Below are 21,059 nucleotides of genomic sequence, written 5' to 3' on the forward strand. Positions count from 1 at the left end.
ACTTGGGGAAGGAAAAAAGAAAGAAAGAAATAGATCCTGAGGAACCATGAAAGATCTAACAGGAAAGTTAAAACCTACAGATAAATAGAAGAAATAGAACACAACACAGAAGATGAAAGGGACAATCTGTACTTTCTCCCCAGTTCCCGGCTCATGGCTCTTGGGAAAGGGAGATCAAATCTACAAAGTCAGAATGAAAGCTGTTAATTCCAGAAAACTACAGGTAAAAACACGGTGGTATAATGGACAATGGGTGCGGTGGGCTGCAGGAGAGAACGAGATTCTGCTTACATATGGGTCCTTCGACAGTCAACAGCCAGTGAGTGACTCCAGTCCAAGTGCCTGCCATCTCCCCTTAAAGAAAGTGCTTGGCCAGACACTATCCTGGGGAAACACTGATTGTTTGAACCCAGAACCCAGAATAGCCATAGGAAGGCTTCACTTCAGGGCTCCCAGTGTTATGATCCCACAGTGACTGAGAGCCAGGGGAGACAGTCATCATAAGGCAGCCATAGTCCGCCTAGAAAGAGACCCACTGAAGGGTTTAAAATGTAAAACACACCCACCCTACATAGAGCCAGAAGCCAGGCTCGGCCTGAGTTTCTCTGCACTTGAAAGTCACGGCTCTATGCAGGTACAGTTACAATATAACTGAAGTGTGTTCTATTGTCGTTCCCCCTGCTTAAAGTATTTGATACATTACTATCTCTGTCTAACTCCATTCCATGTTGAGACTGAGACACTTGGTCTCAAACATTTAAAAAAAAAAAAAAAAGCAAGAAAGAAAATCACGGCTCTGGTGCCCTGGTCCTAATCCTACTGCCTGCTGAGGCCCACATGCAGCATGAATCTGGGATCTGACTGCCTTTTTTATCTACCAACGTGAGCAGGCACAAAAACACGTCTCGACGTAGACACTGCCCCAAAATTGTAGATACCAGAAGAAAATCATACGTTCAAAATCACAGAGAAATTTATCTCTTTTTTTGTTTTCTGAGTATGTTTGTTAATCTTTTAATAGTTAACTCTAAAATTACTGTTGAATTCTTTTCTACCATTAGTGGAGATGTAGCTGTCACATTTAGCACATATGAACTATAAAGCAATACATAGGTTTACAGCATAATTACATCATAATTATGAATTTCTTCTCTAGGGTTAAAGGTGGGACATAATTGGTTCTTATGGTATATTAATATCCAATTTGTCTTCGACTGTACACTTATAGCTGATTTGTTTGATATTACCATGATCACAAAATTGCTGCAATTTCTCTGTAAGCAAACATTCAGATTACCATTGTGACACTGACAATAGCAGAGTACATTCCCAGAAAACTCAGTATTAGGCTAATTACACTGCATCCTCCACTCTCATATTAACCAAGGTGGGTAGATTTTGGAGTTTTAGCAAAGGGCTGCACTTTAGCCATGCCTAAAGTACGTCACTGAAAAGCAGCTAAAGAGATCTGCTTACTAGTAACAAACTCTTGACACTATAAGTGTCCTCAAACTTCAGCACGAAACAAAACAACCAAACAAACAAACTAAATCATATTTAGAAAGCTTTTTCCCGTTTTTGTCATGGTCTGGGAAGTTTTATTTGTAATCTCGTGGAAACACTATTGGAATTCTAGCAAGTTAACTCCAGTCTACTACTTTCAGTGTAACCCATGGTGAGAATAAGGATACTAGGGCATATTTATAATTATGGAGACCAAGAGGTCCTAAGTTTGGCCAGAATGAAGGTTCATTGGAACAAAAGCCTTGACTCAAGGCCTAACCTGGATTTTATTCATTCATGAAGAAGCGAGTGGCTTGAGGATGAATGACTGTGAGAATGGTGGGAGACAGGTGGGTACTGTGGGCTGGGCTATGTAGAAGCACCTCTGTAATATGTGGAGAGAAGGATATGCAGAAAGACCAATCTCAGTAACACAGCTCAGGTAACATTTAAGGTTTAGGAGCCTGTTATTCAGTTTCTGATGTGTAAACTTTTATGTCCTGGGACGTTATAGCCCTTTATCTCAAGGCCTGAACCCAGCTGACAGCCCTGGAGCAGTGGCTCTGCTATCCCTCCTCCCCATGCGCTCAATGATATAGCGAGACACTGAGACAAGGAAACAGCTGACTTCGAGCTGGCTTCAAAGATTGCACACCAGCACCTCAGCTAGCCCTATCTGCATTGCTTAGAGCTAACTGACAGGAAAAGGAAATAGCTTAGCCAGCTTTGTATATGTCAATGCAGGGCAATAGCGCTGGGTTTAGCCAAAATGGAGGTAACTGCTCTGTATTCAAGGAGAGCCATCCAGGTGGACTTCTACAATGGACTATTACTCCTCTATCACACTTTTCTGCCATGCTGCCCTCCCTTGGATCCAGTTGACTATGGACTGAAATCACTATGAACTGTGAGCTAAAATATATCAGTCCTTGTTTAATTTGGTGTTAGGTATTTTGTCCCAGCAACAGGGAAGAAACTGATTCGCTAACTATGATAGGAAGTCAGAAAGAATGAATATACCTGGGGGGATGAGCAGCTAAGCAAAAGGGAAAAAAATAAGGAAATCAGCAACAGGAAAATAATTCAATGACAGGAATAAATCAATACTTCTCAGTGGAACCCTCAATATGAATGGTCTCAATTCCCCAACCAAAAGATACAGATTGGCACAATGGGTCAAGAAACAAAACTTGAGAATCTGGAGTATATAAGAAACACATTTCATTCTAAAAGAAATTCACAGATTAAAAATTAAAGGTTGGAAATAATATTCCATGCAACAGGAACCCAGAAAAAAGGAAGAGTAGCTGTCTTAATTTAAGACAAGGTGGATTTCAAGCCAAAACTGATCTAAAGACACAAAGAATGTCACTAATATTGATTAATGGAATGATATAACAGGAAGACATAACAATTATAAACATACACACAAATGTTGGGGCACCCAGATTCATAAGACAAACAAATGTGAGCCATGCTGAGCATGGGAGGAGTAACAAGAAGTCAGTTTACCCTTCCTATGAGCCAGTGCAAGTCATGTGAGGCCCAGGAGGAGAAACAAGCCAATCTGCCTTTCCTGTGAGCCAGTGAAAGCCATGAGGGGCCTAAGAAGAATAACAAGAAGGCAATTTGCCCTTCCTGTGAGCTAATGCAAGCCATGCAGAGCCTAGGAGGAGAAACAAGCCAATTTGCCCTTCACTGGGCCTGAGAAAAGCAACAAAAAGCCATTGTGCCCTTCCCATGAGTCAAGTGGTGCCCAAACTGGGAGATAAGAACACCCTCCACCCGATGTAAGCAACTGGCTGAGTCAGAGGACAGGCTGAGTTGTTAGCAACTGAGGTACCAAAACAACTTAATGCTCGTATTGTTTGGTTGACTTTGCAGGCCTAAGGCCAGTAGTCTGAGATATTAAGAGGATAACAATATGCAATATAACAAATATGTTATAACAATATAACAAATAAGTTCTTTCTGTCTTGTTTTTTAAATCTAATACTGTTCTTGCTGTTTTATTCAATCTCCTGGTTTGATTGGTTTTATTCTCTTCTGCTTTGTTTGATTTTACTATATTGATAGTACAGGCAGCAATTTTGAAGATAGCAAGAGGCATGGTAGTCACTGTCTATTTTCTATTCTCCTGTTTTAAAATTCTGCATCACTTTCACTGTTCTGTTTTGATTGGTTTTATTCTGTTTTGCTTTGTTTGATTCTATTATGTCTGATGGTATGGGCAGCTATGTTGAAGAAACAAGAGACCTTACGGCAGCCATTGTTGATTTCCTATTGTCTTGTTTCGAAGCCCTGTATCAGTTTCATTGTTCTGCTCTTCAGCTTTATTCTGTTTTGTTTGATTTTATTCTTTTATAATAAAAAATGTACACGGAAAATCAGATGAATATCAATATGATGGTAATGGGAGACCTCAATATCCTAGTACCATAAATAGATCAACTAGACAAAAAAATTAACAAAGAAATATCAGAGTTGGATCAAACCTTCAAACAAAAAAATTCAACACATATCTACAGAATATTTCATCCAGCAACATAATACACATTCTTCTCACCAGCACATGAGACTTTTTCCAAAATAGACCACGTACTAACCAATAAAGCATGCTTAAGTAAATACAAAATAATCAAAATTCTCCCGTATGTATTATCAGATCATAGTGACATAAAACTAGAAATCAATAGCAAAAGAAACTTTGAAAACTCATGGAAATTAAACAAAGCCCTCTTAATAATCAATAGGTCACAGATGAAATTAGGGAATAAATTAGCTTCTTCATCAAAAGATAATGTTAGTATGACATACTAGAACCTATGGGACACAATGAAAGCCATTTTAAGAGGGAAGTTTATAGAGATGAATTCCCACATCAGAAAAACAGAGCAATCTCAAATAAATAACCCAATGATACACCTCAAGGTTCTAGAAAAACAAGAACAACCCCAAACTAAAACTCAAACAACAGGGGCTGGGGATTTAGCTCAGCGGCATAAGCGCCTGCCTTGCAAGCAGGCAGTCGTGAGTTCGATCCCCGGTACCGACAAAAAGGAAAAAGACCAAAAAAAAAAAAAAAACAAAAACAAATAAAACTCAAACAAGGAAGGAAGTTATAGAGATCAGAGCAGAAATTAATGAAATTGAGACCAATGCAAAGAATAAATTAATTGAAGAGCTGGCTTTTTGAAAAATAAGTAAAATAGACAAACCTTTAGCCAGTCTTACCAAAAACAAGGGAAGAATCCATGCAATTAGAAAAGTAAAATCAAAATGGATTCTGCCAAAATCCAGACAATTGTCTGTAACTACTTTTAGAACCTGTACTCTAATAAAAAAGGAAGCCATTGGATAGATTCCTAAAAACATATGAACTACCAAACATATAAAAATACGGAATAATCCAGTCAACAAAACTGAAAAAGTAATTTTTTAAAAATCTACCAATTAAGAAAAGCTGAGATTCCAATGATTCACTGCCAAATTCTATAAGAGCTTCCAAGAAAATAGAACATCAGTATTCTTCAAACTCTGTAATGAAATTGAAAGAGAATCAGTACTCTCAAAAGTCATTCCTGGAAGCAAGCATTACCCGATTCCAAAACCAGGATAAGACCCAATCAAAAAAGAGAACTACAGGTAAATCTCTTTAATGAACATAAATGCAAAAATTCTCAATAAGATACTGGCCAAAGGAATACAGTGTATCATCAAAAAGATTATACATCATGACTAAGTAGGATTCATTCTAGGGATGCAGGGATAGTGCAACAATGCACAAATAAATAAATGTAATACACCACAAAAACAGAAGCAAGGACAAAACTCACATGATGAACTCAATAGATGAAAACAAAGCATTTGACAAATTCCCACATCCATTCATGATAAACATCCTGAAGAAAACAGACACAGAAGGTCTTTATCTCAATATGATAAAAGTTATCTATAAGAAACCAGTGGCCAACATCATACTAAATGGAAAGAATCTGAATAATTTCCCTCTAAAATCAGGAATAAGACAAGAATATCCACTATAGGACATTATACAATATAATAGGAAGCTGCTGACAAAAGAGAAAGACAAGAGGAGAAAAGTATGACCTGCCAGACAGGAAAGCTAGGCACATCTGCTGTAAGTCTAAACTGGAGCTCACATTGAAGAGTTTCAGTCAGAGGCTATAATGTATGGGTCTTGCTGGCCCCTACCTTGGAGACATTATATGTGGTCTTGGTGAGAAAATCAGCCAATGAGGTGAAGTCAGGATGAGCACATTAGTTAGTGTCTGAACCAAATGGATTGAGTTTTAGTCCTGGCTTTTGAGTGTCACCACCTTACTGAGTTCAGTGTCTGAACCAAATGGATTGAGTTTTAGTCCTGGCTTTTGAGTGTCACCACCTTACTGAGCCTTACTTACCAACAGCATCTACAAATAACTATTTAAGAAGCCTCTTCTACTACCCAGCTATTCTGTAGGTGCTGGGTAACAAAGAAAATAAAACAAAAATCTGTTCTTGTTGTGTAAGACACTGAAATATAAATACACATACATGCACTGGCAAGATGTGAAAGTCCTTGCAGGCAATTTTAAGGTTTTGGAATCTTACCTGAAGCAAAATGGGAATCCACTGGAAGGTTTTAAATGGACTAGCAACATGATTTGGCTTATGAGTATGAATGGCATTGCAGGGTAAGCTTAGAGCTCTGGCATTCACTATCTCAAGATCTACTGTTACATCACACTGGTATCAGTGGGGAATGGAAAAAGGAAGCAAGGGTAGGGTGTGTTACCATAATGCAGGTGAACAATTTTAGTGTCATCAATGTTAATGAAAAGATGTTTCTGATTTATGCTAGTTATTGGATTTTTTGAAGCGCATTTTCCAAGATGTTTTAAAGTTTTGCTTTTCAACCATTGCCCTATACTAACTTTCCTGTTTTCTACGTGAGGACACATTTCTGAGGATACTCAGAAATGAAGAGATCAGTTCAAGGAAGGAAGGAAGGAAGGTATATTCCTCTCATTCATCAAAAGTAGAGCCTCACAAGGTCATGAGAGGGCAACACCGCAGATGTTCACACAATACAGTATAGACTGGATACCACTGGAGCGTTTTAGGTAACTTCTAAGTCTGAGATTGAGGGATTCTAACCAGGTCACCTGGGTGGGACTCGAGAAGGTGACCTTCGTCAGAACACTTAGGAACAGGCATGGGCTAAGAGTAGATACATTTTCCCCCAGCTCCTTTGAATGTGACGTCAAACCTGAAAGTAAAAGAAATCCCAGAGCCCCTCTCTAAGAATTATATTTATGTGCCTAGAGAAGTCCCTTCCATCATTTTTCTCATATCAAAATCAGGTGAGTACTGTGGAGAACGAAGGGGTGCCCATCCACTCACTCTGTAGGCTACACTATATATATCCCATGCTAACAGAAGATCCCAAATTTACCTCACTGCTCTTTGGACTATTTGAGATGCCTAAATACACCTTTCAGCCCCTAACTATTCCCTGAAACTCCTTCAGTTTCACATCTCCACTGCCTTCTTTGCCAGCCAACGACTCAGCCTCCAAGGGAAGCAAGGGCTGTGTTAGAAATGATACCACAGGTCAGAAGATCTTACAAGGCGGGTGTTCCCAGCGTACAATGCAACATTCACTGTCTCCTCTGGAACACAAAGCTCTTTCATTATGAGCTGAAATAATGTCTTCCTAAGATGCACATGTTGAAGGCCTACCCCACATTCTCAGAACATGATTTTATTTGAAGAGTCTTTACAGATATCCTTGGGTTAAAACTAAGTGACTCTGCGACAAATGAAGGATCCAATGTTTCAAAAGAAGTATTTTGTGTTTTTATTCCCACATTCCTCATGGCTGTGCATAGCTCCATCGGATGCTCCACATCTGCCAGCCTCTCTGGATGACCCTACATCCTGTAGCCATTCTCAAACTGGTCCACAAGGAGCCCCTCCCAAACTCATGGTTAAGAAAGCCTGCAGTTAGCTGGCAAGATATTGCACAGGCTTGAGTCCTCCTTTCCCTATATGAGCAGAACTCCAGACACCCTACCAAGGTCAGTCCCCGCACAGTGCACCCTTCTACTGTAATCTCTTTCAGATGATGCGTTTGCCTATTCATGATTTCTACCCCAAACAGCAATCTAAGCTGGTACATTATGAGTTGGTAACATTAAGGGTTGCTGGCACTAAATGCAGCCAGGGCTGTTCACACTGAGGGCAGCAGCAGGCAGAGAACAATGAAGAGCAATGGAGAATTACCAGAAGCCACTAGCACCAGCTGCTGGAAAAATTAGAGGGCCACCAGTAGCTGCTGGCCCAAGCTGTCAGAAGAGGAGAGAGGAGAGCCACTAACACTGAGAGCTCAGAACTGTGGCATTCATACTCAGAGTAATTAATGTAAATGAGCTACACTTTGCCTACCTAAGTTGAACAAATGAACCTTTACTTGACTGGTAACAAACGAATGGACCCTATTTGAACATGACTGTAGCCTTATGAAGAGAGGAAAGGTGGACACAGAGGAGAAACACACAGAGGGAGGATGACGGCAAGCACAAGGAGCAAGCGGCCATTTCCAGCCTGGTCAGGATGGCTATCATCAAAAATACAAAACCAATAAATTCTAGCAGGGATAAAAGTACTAGAAAAAAGGAACTTTACTACATTGATGCTGGGAATGTAAATTACTTTGAAATCAATACAAAGATTCCTAAAAAAAATAAACAGAAATAACGTTTGTTCCAGCTATGCCACTCCTGGGAATGGTCCCAAAAGAAGTTGGTATAACAGTAACATATTCATACCCATGTTCATAGGGGTGCAATTCACAACAGCTAAGGTGTGGAAACAGACCAGGTGGCCACCAACAGACAACTAGATGAATAAAATATGGTGTATATATATGTGCATAGCAGAATATTATTCTGCCATACAGAAAAATGAAAATATGCTATTTGTAAAAGAAAGAATGGAATTTGAGACAAGCTGACTCAGAAAGCTAAGTACCACTGTTTCTCTTATATGAGAAATTGGGCATAGGGAATATGACAGGAAACTAGGAGGTAGACTTTTGGAAACGAAGGAAGGGAGAGCAGAGGGAGAGAAGGTAATGGAATAGAGAAACATCAGAAATGTTAACCAGGAGTGGTGGCGCACCTGTGTAATCCCAGCACCTGGGAGGCTGAGGCAAGAGGATTCCTGCAAGTTCAAGGCCAGCCTGGGCTACAAAGTTAGTTGAAGGCCAGCCTGAACTGCATAGCAAGACCCTGTCTCAAAAAGACCAAAAAAAAAAATGACATGTTAAATGCACCATGTACCAGTTTGCCAAAATGAACCTCACAATTCTGTATTGCTAATGTGCTTTGAAAAAAACAAAAAAGGATGAGCGTGTCTTTATAGTATATTTATTTTTATTATCATATGTTTGCAATACATAATGAATACATTCAACATAGGGAGTTAGTACAACACCTATTGCATCTTTGTCCTTTTTATTTCAGAGGGGGAAATTTGGACACAAAGACACATATACACACACATAATAAGAAGCGATGGAGAGAAGATTGCCATCTACAAGCCAAGAGAGACACCTGGAACAGATTTCTCTCACAACCCTCAAAAGAAGCCAACTCTGAAAATGCTTAGATTTTAGATTTCTAGGCTTACTCCATGATAGCCCTAACAAACCAACAGGAAGGCCAGAGTCACATTAAGGTGACCTCTTTTTCTTTTTTAATGAGGAAAGGAAGTTGTTTCACAGCTGGGCAGGGGAATCATTTATACTTCCATTGAGCAAATCTCACTTGCATTACCCAGGTCAAGAACAACTTGTGTTATTTTCTGTTTTCTACCATCTAGAAATACATACTCACTAGGCGTGGTGGCTCACAACTGTAATCCCAGCACTCAGGAGGCTGAGGCAGGAGGATCACTGTGATTTGAGGCCAGCCTGGGCAACTTTTGGAGATTCTGTCTCATAATAAAAATTTAAAAATAAGGGCTTGGAATACAGCTCAGAGCTCCTTAGCCAAGCTCCAGTAACACACAAATAAGAGCGTACACAGGGCCTCTTTCTGTGTCAGAACATAGAGGCCTACCTCAGTATTTTACTTATTTTTTGAGGTAGGGTCTCCTTTTGCAGTTCAGGCTGAGCTTGAAGTCACTATGTAGGCCAGATCTCCAACATGCAGGAATCCTCCTGCATCAGCCTCCTGTGAGCTGGAACCACAGGCATGCACCACTATACAGGTCTCTTAAGGTGACCTCTTTACAGATCTTGGAAGACAGATTTGTGGCAGGGATTTAAAGAAGCAAAGCAAGTAAGTACCAGCCACATAGATAGGAAAGAATGAGGAAAAACAGCAGAGGCTGGAGTTTAAAAGTAGGTGCCTGGGAAGCTCCCTGCACCATTCACGCTCTCCGGGTCTCCCTAATCTATAGGTCCTACACTGGCAATTGTGGCTGATATCCAGAACCCCTTCCCACTCTGAAGTTCCAGGGTATACTCCAGGAAAACCTGGAGAAGTGAATGCTGGAAGCCTGAGGCCTCAAAAGAAGAGAGTGGCTCAGACTCTGGGGGCCCTTATGGACTTGGGCTAACTCTTGATATTTCTATTAACTGTCCCTAACACTTTCAAAGGTTAATACATTTGGAGGGTTTAATACATTTTTATATAAAATTAAGAGTTTTTACTAATGCCAGTCGTACTGTGGCACCTTCCCTATTAAAAATAAATATTCATTTTTCTCTTAACTTCCGAGTTAGTATCAGTTCTGAAAAAATATCAAAGTAACCCTTTCACACTGGTATACTTGGTTACTGAAAACTGAGGGGGTTGTAACCTGAACTCCCAGGTCTAGGAGGCCTCCTAAATTTGAGGGAGGAAAGGATTGGGGCAAGGACCCAGAGGTTCCTAAGCATTAACAAAACTGGGGGGCCAGACACCAGATATTCAATATTTGAGGTGAATTTCTTACTGGCTTCTCTGTTATTTGCTACTGCAAAGCAGGTTTAAACACAGCCTTGCTTACCAGTCAGTTACTTGTTAGAAAGCACGAATCAAGATAAAACTGACAAAGCTTTCAGAATGTGCCAGGCAAACAGGGAAACCAACGCATGCCTGCATCATCATAACAGCCCTGCTCTCCTGAAGCCTGAGTGAACTGCCCTTCGCTTCACTGCTGGGACACTTTGCAAGGTGTCCCCTTCTTCTTGCTTCCCGAAGACCCCAATGAAATGTCCCCCATAGCCCCAGGACCTAAAGATATCTAAAGCTGAATTACTTCGCCAGATCTTGGAAACAACCCAAGTGTCCATCAACTGAGGAATGGATAAAAAAGTTGTGGTATTTCTATACAATGGAGTATTATTCAGCTATAAAGAAGGATCACATTGAGATATTTATCAATAAATGGGCGCAGCTTGAGACCATACTCATAAGTGAAATAAATCAATCTCGCATGTGTGAATACCGAATAGTTTCCCTAATGTAAGTAATGATTCAAATATATAAAAATATGTGGTAATCATGATTCCCCATTAGGTGTCCTTGAAGCCTTATAAAGTTTTCACTCATTAATTAGAAAGGCTTTATCCTGGGCTTCTTGATATGGAAATATTTGAAGCTAGAGTATATGAAGTTTTATCCAAATATTTCAAGGAAAAAGACAGACACTATGGTAACTACTATTAAGTCGGGTTATATGGTGGTGAAGTACTAGGTTGCTGAAACAGTCATGCTTTGACCTCTATTGTTATATTGTTATGTCCTGTTTTATCTCAATCTCCCCCTTATTCTTTTAAAAAAATTATTTAGTCATTTCTTATGTTTGTCTTAATTAAAGAAAAAATTTTAAAAATTAGGATATATAAATAGTAACTCTTTTTGATTTCCTATTAACTTGTTTTGAAGTCCTGTAATACTCCCACGATCTTGTTTTGACTGATTAGACTCTGTTCCATTCTGTATGATAGTATCAAGTTTGAGGATATAGGCAACTACTTTGAAGGCAATTAAGATTCACTAAGATGCCCATTCTGGTTTGACTATTGTCTTCTTTGGAAGTCCTGTAATGTTTACAATGCCTAAGTTTTATTGATCTTGTTCTCTACTGTTTTGTCCAACTTTATAATATCTAATGAGATAGACAATTCTTTTTAAGGAAACAAGAGACAATGTTGATAACCATTGTTGATAACCTTGTACTCTGTTCTACACCATGTGCTATGTCTATCCTTGGTTTTAACTGACAGCTTTGTTTTGCCATATTTGACTGTATTCTCTCCCCCCCCCCAAAAAAAGTAATAAGCACTAAGGAGTAATAAAATCCAAAATGTGTAAAATTTGTTGTAAAAAAGAGAGGGAAAAAAAAAGAAAAAGAGCTCTAACGGATATAACAGCAAGTGTGTTTAGGGGTGTTAAATAGCTGACTATATCAATGTTTTTGGATCATTGAACACAGCTGTTTGCAGTCTCCCTGTTTGAATGTCCACCTTGTATTCTTTGATACTGTGATTTGAGCAACTATTTTCAAGATGATAATATGTAATCTATTAACAGGTGATTTCTTACTGTTATTTTTTTTTGTAGTTCTGTATTACGTGTACCCTTACACTGCTTTGTTTTGTTTTGTGTTTTTCTCTTTTTCCTCTTAAATAAAATAAAAAAAAATAAAGCTGAATTACTTTCCCTCCCCTCAGTAAGTCACATACCTATTGCTGGTGTATTGAATCTTAGGATACCAAAAAAATACAAAACACTAAGGCTACCACATAATTGCATAGACAAGGTTTTGTCTTAAATCAATTTTTAGGTTTAGAAACATTTCTGGGGACTCTTTAGAGAATAATATTGTCCCTGAAGTAAGTTAACGAAGTCATTATCTCAATATTTTTAGTAACTGGCCTTAAACTTCTTTTTTTTTTTACCATTGGAAGTTCTAAACATGTTTCTACATAAAAATTAAGAGCTCTGTCAATCCTTTTTCTTATAGAGACATTTTCTCTATTAAAACTGAAACCAAAACCCTCAGGAGAGTACCAATTATTAAAGCACACAAAGTGGATCCTTCCTGTACACAAAGAAAACTCACATATGAAGTATAATTCTCATCCATGCACACCAAATATGAACAATGTTTCTTCTTCACGATACTGACAAGGATAAGTAGATTAGATACGATGCAGCAGTGCTATCAGTTGGTTATTGCTTGTGAATACAATTTAGAGAGGCCTTAAGTGCCACTTAAGAGGGCACTCACCTCTTTCAAAAGACCCTGGCGGACACTGGTGCGATGGTGTGACCAGAGCACTAAGCCAGGGCTAAGTAGGCACTGCTGCATATGAAGACTGAGGAGGACACGTACGCTACTAGATGTCTACAGGACCCATGCATAGGAAGACCAGGAACGCATGGCAAGCACGGCAAACCAAAAACTTGTGAGGTTCTACTTTCCATGTCAGTTCAGTAGTAATGATCAAAGCTTTAACCTTCTAATGTGAAAAGACAGGATACCTCCAAGGGGAGAAGCCAGGTCCTTAGATGTACCGCACTTCCTGCATGACCAGTATTCAGCTGCAAAACTAGCGAGCCTCCTGTTGGGCTGCGGGGCCTGAGCCCGCATTATGCACATGCGCACTTTTTGCACCTGCAGGTCGTAGCGCATGAGCGCCATCTGGCTCAATTCTGATTGGCTTCTCAGTGGCCAATGAGAAGCAGCGACTCTCCAGGCTCATCCAATGAAACCATCCACTACTTTAGCACCAACCAATGGAACCTCAAGTTTTCTATCGCCTGATCTTGGCCCCGCCTTCCGTGCCTCTGGAAGCCATAAGACAGCCAGGGAGGCCTCGAGAGCGTAGAACTTATATTTGGAGTCGTGAGATTCTGGCGAGTTCCTGTGGCACCCACGAAGAATTTTGCTGCTGGGGGAAAGAGGTGGGGTAGAGGAAAGGGACCCAATTTTATAGATAAGAGGAAAGAAAAGGCCAAGGCTTAGTGTCCTAAATGAGGGAAGCGGGCCCTAGAAAAGACTCCCATACCAGAAGAAAGGACAGGGGCGCGGAGTCCTTACAGTGAGGGAGGCGAACTGTGGTCTGGACGAATGGGTCCAAACAAGTAAGGCTAGGGCCTGAACCCTGTTTCTCAGGGAGAAAGACTGAGGTCTGGCCGAGGGAGGAGATGGGGCCTGAATGTCTTGTGGGAGGTGAGCTGGGACCCAGACTGGGGGATCTTACAGAAATAGTGCGCGAGGGCCTGGAAGGTAGCGATCCCAGGGCCTGGACTCTTGTCTGAAAAAAGAGGGACTGGGATTGTACCCCGGGGATTAAGAGCCATGAGCTGGGTCATTTTGGGATATTTAGGAGCCTAAAAGCCTAGGTCAGTAGAAGGGTGGGCTGAGAGGAGGAAAGCTTCTCTTCCTGGACCCCTGTAGCTGAGGGAGGAGGGCTAGGTCTGAGGGAGTAGGATCTAGGGCAGTGGTAGTTAACCTAAGGCTCAGGTGTTGCAGCTGGATGTTATCATGGAAAGTTCTAGAAGTTCTTCCTCGCTGATCTAGGGTCTGGACCCTGAGTCTGAGGGTAGAGAGACTGGGGCCTTGATCTTTGGATCTGAAGGGGGAGGGGCTAGGCTTATATCCCTAGGTGGGGGGGAGGGGCTAAAACCTGGAGGCTGGACTGATGCAGCTGAGAAAAGAACGGCTCGGGCCCTTGAGTCTTAGGGTGGAGAGCTTACCTGGAGCCTTGAGTCTGAGGGATATGGTATTGTAGTCCTTGACCCTTGGCATTGAGGTCCTGGACCCCTGGGTCTGAGGAAGGAGGTGGCACCCTAGATCCCTGGGTCTCAGAAGGGACTGATTTTTAATTCTGTATTTGAGGGAAGAATGGAAGCCTGGATCTCTAGGTCTAAAGGAGGAAGCGTTTGAGCCTGGACCCTTGTACCTAAGGGCAGATCACTGTGGATCTGGACCTTGATTTTAGAGACAGTGGGCTGGGGCCCAGGTTTTGGGGGTTGCAGGAAAATACTGTAACCACAGAATCTTCTGTCCTGAGGACAGCTGGAACCAAGTGCAAACTGCTGCATTTCTAAGTAGGATAGGTGTGAACTGTAGTAATCAAGGTTCTGGTATAGCTAGGGGCCAGGGACTAAGATACTGAGTCCTTTAGAGGGTACTGGTTTTAACTTGGACTCCTGAGTCCTGGGAAATAGGGTCTTTGGACTCAGATTCTTGGATCCAGATATTAAAGTGTATGTGTTGCTGAATTTCTCAGTCTTAGTTAACAAGTGGTTGGATCTGGGAATTACTAAATCCTGATAAACTTATTTATTTGGTCAAAGTCCCCAGTTAAAGATAGACTTCAGAAGTTATAGTTTTATCTATCGTAAATCTACTTCAAAGTCAGTCAGTACTTGCTGAAAACTTGGATTCAATCTTTATCTGGTTAATAAATTGGATTCTTAAATATCATCAGCTTTTCCCATCCTACAAGAAGTCATGGGTCATTTCCAGGATCTACTGCTCCTCTTCCTCCTGGGATCCTCTTTCTTGACCTGTACGTACATGGGACATGGGGGAAGACCAGCTGGGTCACAGAAAATGGATTTGGGGTTTTTTAAAAAAAGAAAAGAATGACCTTGGCCCCAGATAATGGCAAGTGTTCATCTTTGTTTCTTTTTCTTCCCAGTGGCACAGCATTTGCTGTGTCAGAAGAGTGTATCCCTGACTATAGAGGAGGACCCGAGCAATTCATTTAACTGGACCACAGAGCAAGTTGAGACTTGTGAGCAAAATGCACTTTGCCAGGAAACGATAATAATGATTACAGCAGGTAAAATGAGAAAGGCCAGTTGAATGGGAGAGAGGATGATTATAACCGTATCACTGCTGTTTCTCGTCAGGCCAAGCATTAGACTCACTGTTCACTTTCTTTCACTGTCCTCACAGCAGGAGGGAAGACGGCCATTTTGGCCACAAAGGGCTGCATCTATAATGTGGGAGAGTCGGCGACGTTTATCCAACACTCTCCACCCCCTGGCCTGGTGGCCGTCTCCTACAGTAACTACTGTGGGGATACCCTGTGCAACAACAGAGAGAGCATAGCTTCATTCTGGAAACAAGAAGAGACCACAGGTACCCAGGGAAAAGGGAAATAGTGCTGAGAGGAACTCCGTGAACACCTGAAGAGACTGTTTCTTTCTCGTTTATGTTCTTGTTTGGCTTAGGTCCAAGTTGAACATACACAAAAGGGCTCTCCCAGTCCAGTTGTCTTTTTCAGAAATGTTAAGTGTGAATCAGAACTAGGGGACATCAGTGGAGGCTGAAGTGTAAACTGGGCAGTCAGATGTCTGTAGATTTCTGAGCAGGATAGGAGAATTATCAGTCTAGCAATTATTGGTTCCTTATGGCTGTGTGACAACAGCTCAGTTTCCTAATTTGCCTCAAGCCCAATAGTAATCTGATCCTGCCTGTCTTTGCAGCTCCATTTCTTTCTCTTCCATCTCACTGGGGCTAGTACAGTGGTACTTCAGTTTACAAACAATTTTTTCCACACTTCTGGTCACAAAGCAATTGGATGAGAATCAAACTAAATTCAGTAGGTTCAGTGTTGACCTTATGGGGAAAATCTGATTCATTCCTCATCCAATTTGTCTGTGACCAGAATTGTGGAAAGAATTATGTTCGCAAACTGAAGTATCACTGTATTCAGAATTTCTGACAAACGAGATGGTACTGACCATCAACAACAACAACAAAAAAAAACAGTTCATCCTTACCTGTGCCTACTAGCTGAATATTAGCCTGTACCTGCTTATTCTGAATTCTTCAGATCCACCAAACTGGCTTACATCTCCTGGACTTTGGTCTTTCTGCCTCCTTTGCTACCCCTCCTCCTACTCTAACCCCATTTTTAGGTATTCAGCCTCCATTCATTTTCCCTCTCCAGTCAGGTTTCAGCTCTTTGAAAATACCAAATTCATTTAGGTAGCTAGATATTCTTCCATTCCTTTGCCATTCTACTTTGAACATATTTTTATTCTTGTAGACAATGATTCTAGGACTGCGTCCTTTAGACTTTGGAAATCATATAGATGTGGTCCTGACAGGCAAACATCAGCTGGAGAGGACGAGGAGGCCACAGTAATGGGTGTAGATTATTATCAGCAGAAAAGATTGAGGGAGAAAAAACAGCAAGGAAAGACTTCTTAAACAAGCCATGTCTTTAATGGTCTGTTTGCCCTTCCAGCTCCTGCTGTGCCAGCCCTCTCCTGCCCAACTTGTGTGGCTCTGGGATTCTGTGTCAGTGCTCCTTCTCTGCCATGTCCCCATGGTACAACTCGATGCTATCATGGAAAACTTAATGTCTCTGGAGGTAAATTAAAATGAACATATGATGGAGTCAGAAAACCAGACATCTAAGTAGACCCCTAGAAGTTCTGGCACCTGGGATTCCAGGGATGAGGGAGGACTGGATTTCCCTCTGATTTCCTAAAATACCTCTGTCTCTCCACCCTTCTTTATTCCATAGGAGGCATCGACTCATCTGTGGAGGTGAAAGGCTGTACAGTCACAGCTGGCTGCAGGCTGATGGCCCGGATCACAATGGTCGGCCCCATACTGGTTAAGGAAGTATGTTCACCTCAGCCTGGCCTTCAAGCCCGAAAGGCTGCAAGTGGGGCCACCTGGTTTTCCAGTTCAGTTTGGAGGTTAGATCTACAACTGTCATTGCTGCTGCAATCACTTGGCCTTCTTCCCTAAGAAGATGTTTCTGCCTCTGGGTCCCAAAACACTTTTTTGCCTGGGAGCTTCCGGACTGCTGGTAACCAAGTTGAAAAGAGTATGGAGATCTCAAGGTGACCAGAAAGAGAGCTACCATGGATATAGTTGACATGTTTAATAAAGTTTCTGATATGTGTAAGTTTTAAGACTAGAAGTGGAATTTTAGTGCTGAAAGGACCCCAAAAAATGTGTATTCTCCAACCCACACATTTTCTAGTGGGGAACCTGAGACCTGGAAAATTCTGGTGAACTTCTCACATTCACAGAGCTATGGGCAGAGCCCAGACATGAATTTAAATGCTTTAACCTAATGTCTGATTTTCCTTTCACTCTAATCTTATTTGCTGCAGCACTCTCAGCCCAGTTCTAAGGCTAAGGTCATCTGTTTTGTGCTTCTAGTATTTCCATAGCAGGAATGTCAGAATGAGAAAAGTCAGGCTCTACGTTTTCCAGTTATAATGGGCCCATTTCCCCATGTCCTGTCTATCCCTTTCCTGCTCAGCATCATTCCCTTTTCTCTTGATAGCTTACATGCTGATCCTTTTGTGGACAGAGGAAAACTGGGAGAGAACTACGACTTAATAGGGTATGATGAATAGAGTCCTTGGATTGTCAGGAAAATATTTTCGAAAGTTCTGGTGTTTATTACTCAAGAAAACGTATTGTTCTCTTACTGTTAAAAAAAAAAACCTCAAATGATACATGAGGTGTATAGATCAAAGATAAAAGGAGGGAAGTTGGGAGGCAATATATCCTTTTCAATCTTTTTTAGAAACAATTTATAGATAAGTGATTGAGTATTTTTTGGCACCCAGTCTGAAGCAGTGCAGAGCATATGAGAGCAATAAGGAGACAAAGTGTGAAGAGGCCTTTAATGAGGGGGGGCACAGAAGAGGCTGCAGAGAGAGGGGGTTCTGAAGCTTTCTCAGCTCTAATAAAGGGATGCAGCTGCTTATTTTAGCTCTCATCGGAGTGGTGCTAAACTAGCTGGTGATGATGGAGCAGGAGTGATGCTTTAGGGAGTGGAGTGCCTTTGGCACTAGTGAGAAGGAAGCCAGGAAGTCTATTTCGGGTCTGGAGCACCGGAGGAAAAAGACAAGGTGTCTTTTTATGTTCTTCTCACCATGTTGGACTTCCACCATAGTGACTGGCAGATTTATGTGGCTAAAAACCTATCAATAAGTAATCAACAATGAACTTCACTGCAGTGGGGAAACTTGCATAGACTCTTGCCTCCCTACCAAAAGACCGAGGTCTATCCAATGCAGTTTATTCTAGAAAGTTCTCTGATTTATCCACTCTTGCAATTAATGCCCCCTGCATGAATTCCTTATCTTTGTGCTTAGGTATCTGTTTCCCCCATTGTAGTTGAATCTTCCCAGAAAGGGAGAAGAACCATACACAAATCGCATTTTAACTTAAGAAACATATAAATTTTAAAAATAACTATTCAGAACTTTTGCTGGTAAATACTACTTGGGTTTAAAACATTACATAATTAGATATTTCTCATTGGCTTTCTAATAGTACCAAAGATAGTTGCAAGAGAAATTCCCAAGTTCTTTTCTCATTGCTGAGACAAAATACCCAACACAACTAAAGGAGGAAAGATCTGTTTTGGCTCACAGTTTTGTAGAGGTTTGGTCCGTAATCAGCTGGCTCCAGGGCAGGGAGGCATCACAGAAGAAAAACTGTACAGCAAAGCAGGACAGACAGAAGGCAGCAACTCAGTGAAGCAGCAGACCACCACAGCAGCCCCCCTTCTGTCTCTTAGGTTCTGCCCCAAGCCACCCCGCTTTAGGGCCAGTAGCGCTCAAACCCAGGATACGGCGGGCGCCATTAATCCCAGCAGCACATACCCTAAGGCCAGCCACATTCCAAAACCACACATATAACAACTTGAGACTTTGTGGGGACATCTAGATATAAGCCACAACATGTAATTTTCAAAACTTCAGTCTCTAAGTTGTTTTGGTATTTTAAAAGTTATGTCCATAATATTCTGAAGAAATTTTTGCAACATGTGTGCATATTCAGGCCACAAAATTCCAGTATGTAAACTCAATATTTTTATGTAAATACATAAAATGAAAATACTTAGTACATTATTTTAAAATTTTTTATCACAATCTCACATCCTACCAAATGGAAGGTAGCAACTTCACTTGCATAAACGAAGTCACTTCAGGCTGTTCTCAGTCATTTCATCTGTAAGTTCAGTAAACCCAGGGCTCTCCCTACTCACTCTCAAGGAGCACTTTTGCTATGCTCCTGGTGGGAAGGAGGTTACTGCCCCAGGTTAGTCTCACTGCTTGTGTCCAGGGTCTTAATGAAGCCTGGAACTTAATGAAGCTGTGAACTTCCATTCATGTTGGCAACTGTGGGGAAAGCTACCACTCCTGCCTGAGCGCTGAAGGGTATCCTCAGGCCCTTCAGGCACTTCGGGAAAACAGCCTCTCTTGACTTCCTTCAAGCAGTGTTCAGGGGGTTTAGGAGTTTGAAGCCGCTGGAGACTCCCATATAGCTGAGGAAATGCCCTCAAGATCTGCAGACAAATGCTTCATAGGAACTCGCTCCCCCCCAGTGCATCAGACAAGTGATGGGGCCCAGACCCCCGCATCTACCATCCACTTGGCACACACCACTGCCGCACGCCTCTCTTAAATCTATTGTTTGCTGCAGTGGTCACCCCCTGAGTCCTTCATCCATAGTCTGAAATTGAGAAAATCCTATGTTTTGTGAATCAAAAGTTAGGCCTCTACACATGTCATCTCTGCCTCAGTTTACAACTCCTACTTTGAACTTCAAGGCTGCGTATTAAGATATTTCTGTCTGCTCAGATTTCCCTGGTAATAGCCCTGCTGGCTGAACGTAGGAGGAAGGCACCAAGTTCCAGGGCTTTCCCTTAGTCATTCACACAAAGAAATTACACATTTGTTATTTTGCTTCATTGTGGAAAAGATGAGTTCTGGGTCCTCCTGTTTAGCCCTTGCAGGTATCAGCCTTGATGACTTCTTTGGAGGTGTTTCCAGCCAGTCCATTTCTTCCCTCTCCTTTCTCTAAGGGCCTGGATCAGGAAGGGCAAATGGATATACTGATTGGCTCGTAGATGCCTACTGCAGTAACATCACGGAGCTGGGCAAACTGGCCAAATTCCACAGATTCATAAACTTGTTTTGTGTTGTTCTGTTTTTGAGACAGAGTCTCATGTAACCCAGGCTAGCCTTGAATTTGCAACCCTTATACTTCAGCCTCCCATGTGCTGGAATTACAGGCATGGATTACCACCCCTGGGCTTAGAGAACTCCTTGAAACAGTATCCCTGGCTTTTATCCTGTCCCAGTGCTGTCCCAGTGAAGGCTGTGCTGCCAGGTGCCCAGGCTTCCGAGCATCCCCTCTCTTTACCTCTCTCCTTCCCTGCACAGAAAGAGGGGCTCTTGTTCCCGTCCTTCCTTTTATTCTTCATCTCCTCCCCTCAGCTCTGATCGGCTGCTGCCTGCCTCCAGGACCAACGGGCATTCCTAAGAGTATTTTAACTAAATGAAAACACAAATCATCAGATGTGAGATGCTGCTAGGGCCGTATGCTGGGAAATGTAGCTCACTCAACTTTATTAACAAGAGACCAACCAAATCAATAACCTCAGTTTCTATGCGTCAAAAATAGAAAAAGAGAGGAAGACAAACCCAAGTAAGTAGAAAAAATGAAAAAATGTAAAATCCTTAGGGACAAGTAAGAAATCACAATGAGAA

General features: G+C 41.6%; 1 protein-coding gene and 1 non-coding gene across 2 annotated transcripts; both read left to right on the forward strand.

Annotated features, from left to right (window-relative positions):
• Window positions 1-628: 628 nt before the first annotated feature.
• On the forward strand, window positions 629-757 carry LOC111755395 (small nucleolar RNA SNORA63). The gene has a single exon (XR_002789947.1). It is a non-coding gene; the product is annotated as a small nucleolar RNA SNORA63 (small nucleolar RNA).
• A 12,595-nt stretch (window positions 758-13,352) lies between these two features.
• Tex101 (testis expressed 101) lies at window positions 13,353-17,424 on the forward strand. The gene is made up of 6 exons (XM_063252255.1): window positions 13,353-13,469; window positions 15,002-15,082; window positions 15,215-15,358; window positions 15,475-15,660; window positions 16,775-16,900; window positions 17,057-17,424. Exons 2-6 carry the CDS (start codon window positions 15,025-15,027, stop codon window positions 17,284-17,286), a joined length of 744 nt encoding a protein of 247 aa, XP_063108325.1. The 5' UTR covers window positions 13,353-13,469; window positions 15,002-15,024; the 3' UTR covers window positions 17,287-17,424.
• The last annotated feature ends 3,635 nt before the right edge of the window (window positions 17,425-21,059 follow it).

Source organism: Cavia porcellus, unplaced genomic scaffold (assembly GCF_034190915.1).
Source record: "Cavia porcellus strain 051 isolate PalLab524CR breed Dunkin Hartley unplaced genomic scaffold, mCavPor4.1 scaffold_7, whole genome shotgun sequence".
Taxonomy (NCBI): domain Eukaryota; kingdom Metazoa; phylum Chordata; class Mammalia; order Rodentia; family Caviidae; genus Cavia; species Cavia porcellus.

Coding starts and splice junctions, on each gene's coding strand:
- Tex101 (XM_063252255.1), top strand. CDS start 15,025: ATGGGTCATTTCCAGGATCTACTGCTCCTCTTCCTCCTGGGATCCTCT. Junction 15,083..15,214: donor GGGATCCTCTTTCTTGACCT/GTACGTACATGG, acceptor TTTTCTTCCCAG/TGGCACAGCATTTGCTGTGT. Junction 15,359..15,474: donor GATAATAATGATTACAGCAG/GTAAAATGAGAA, acceptor CTGTCCTCACAG/CAGGAGGGAAGACGGCCATT.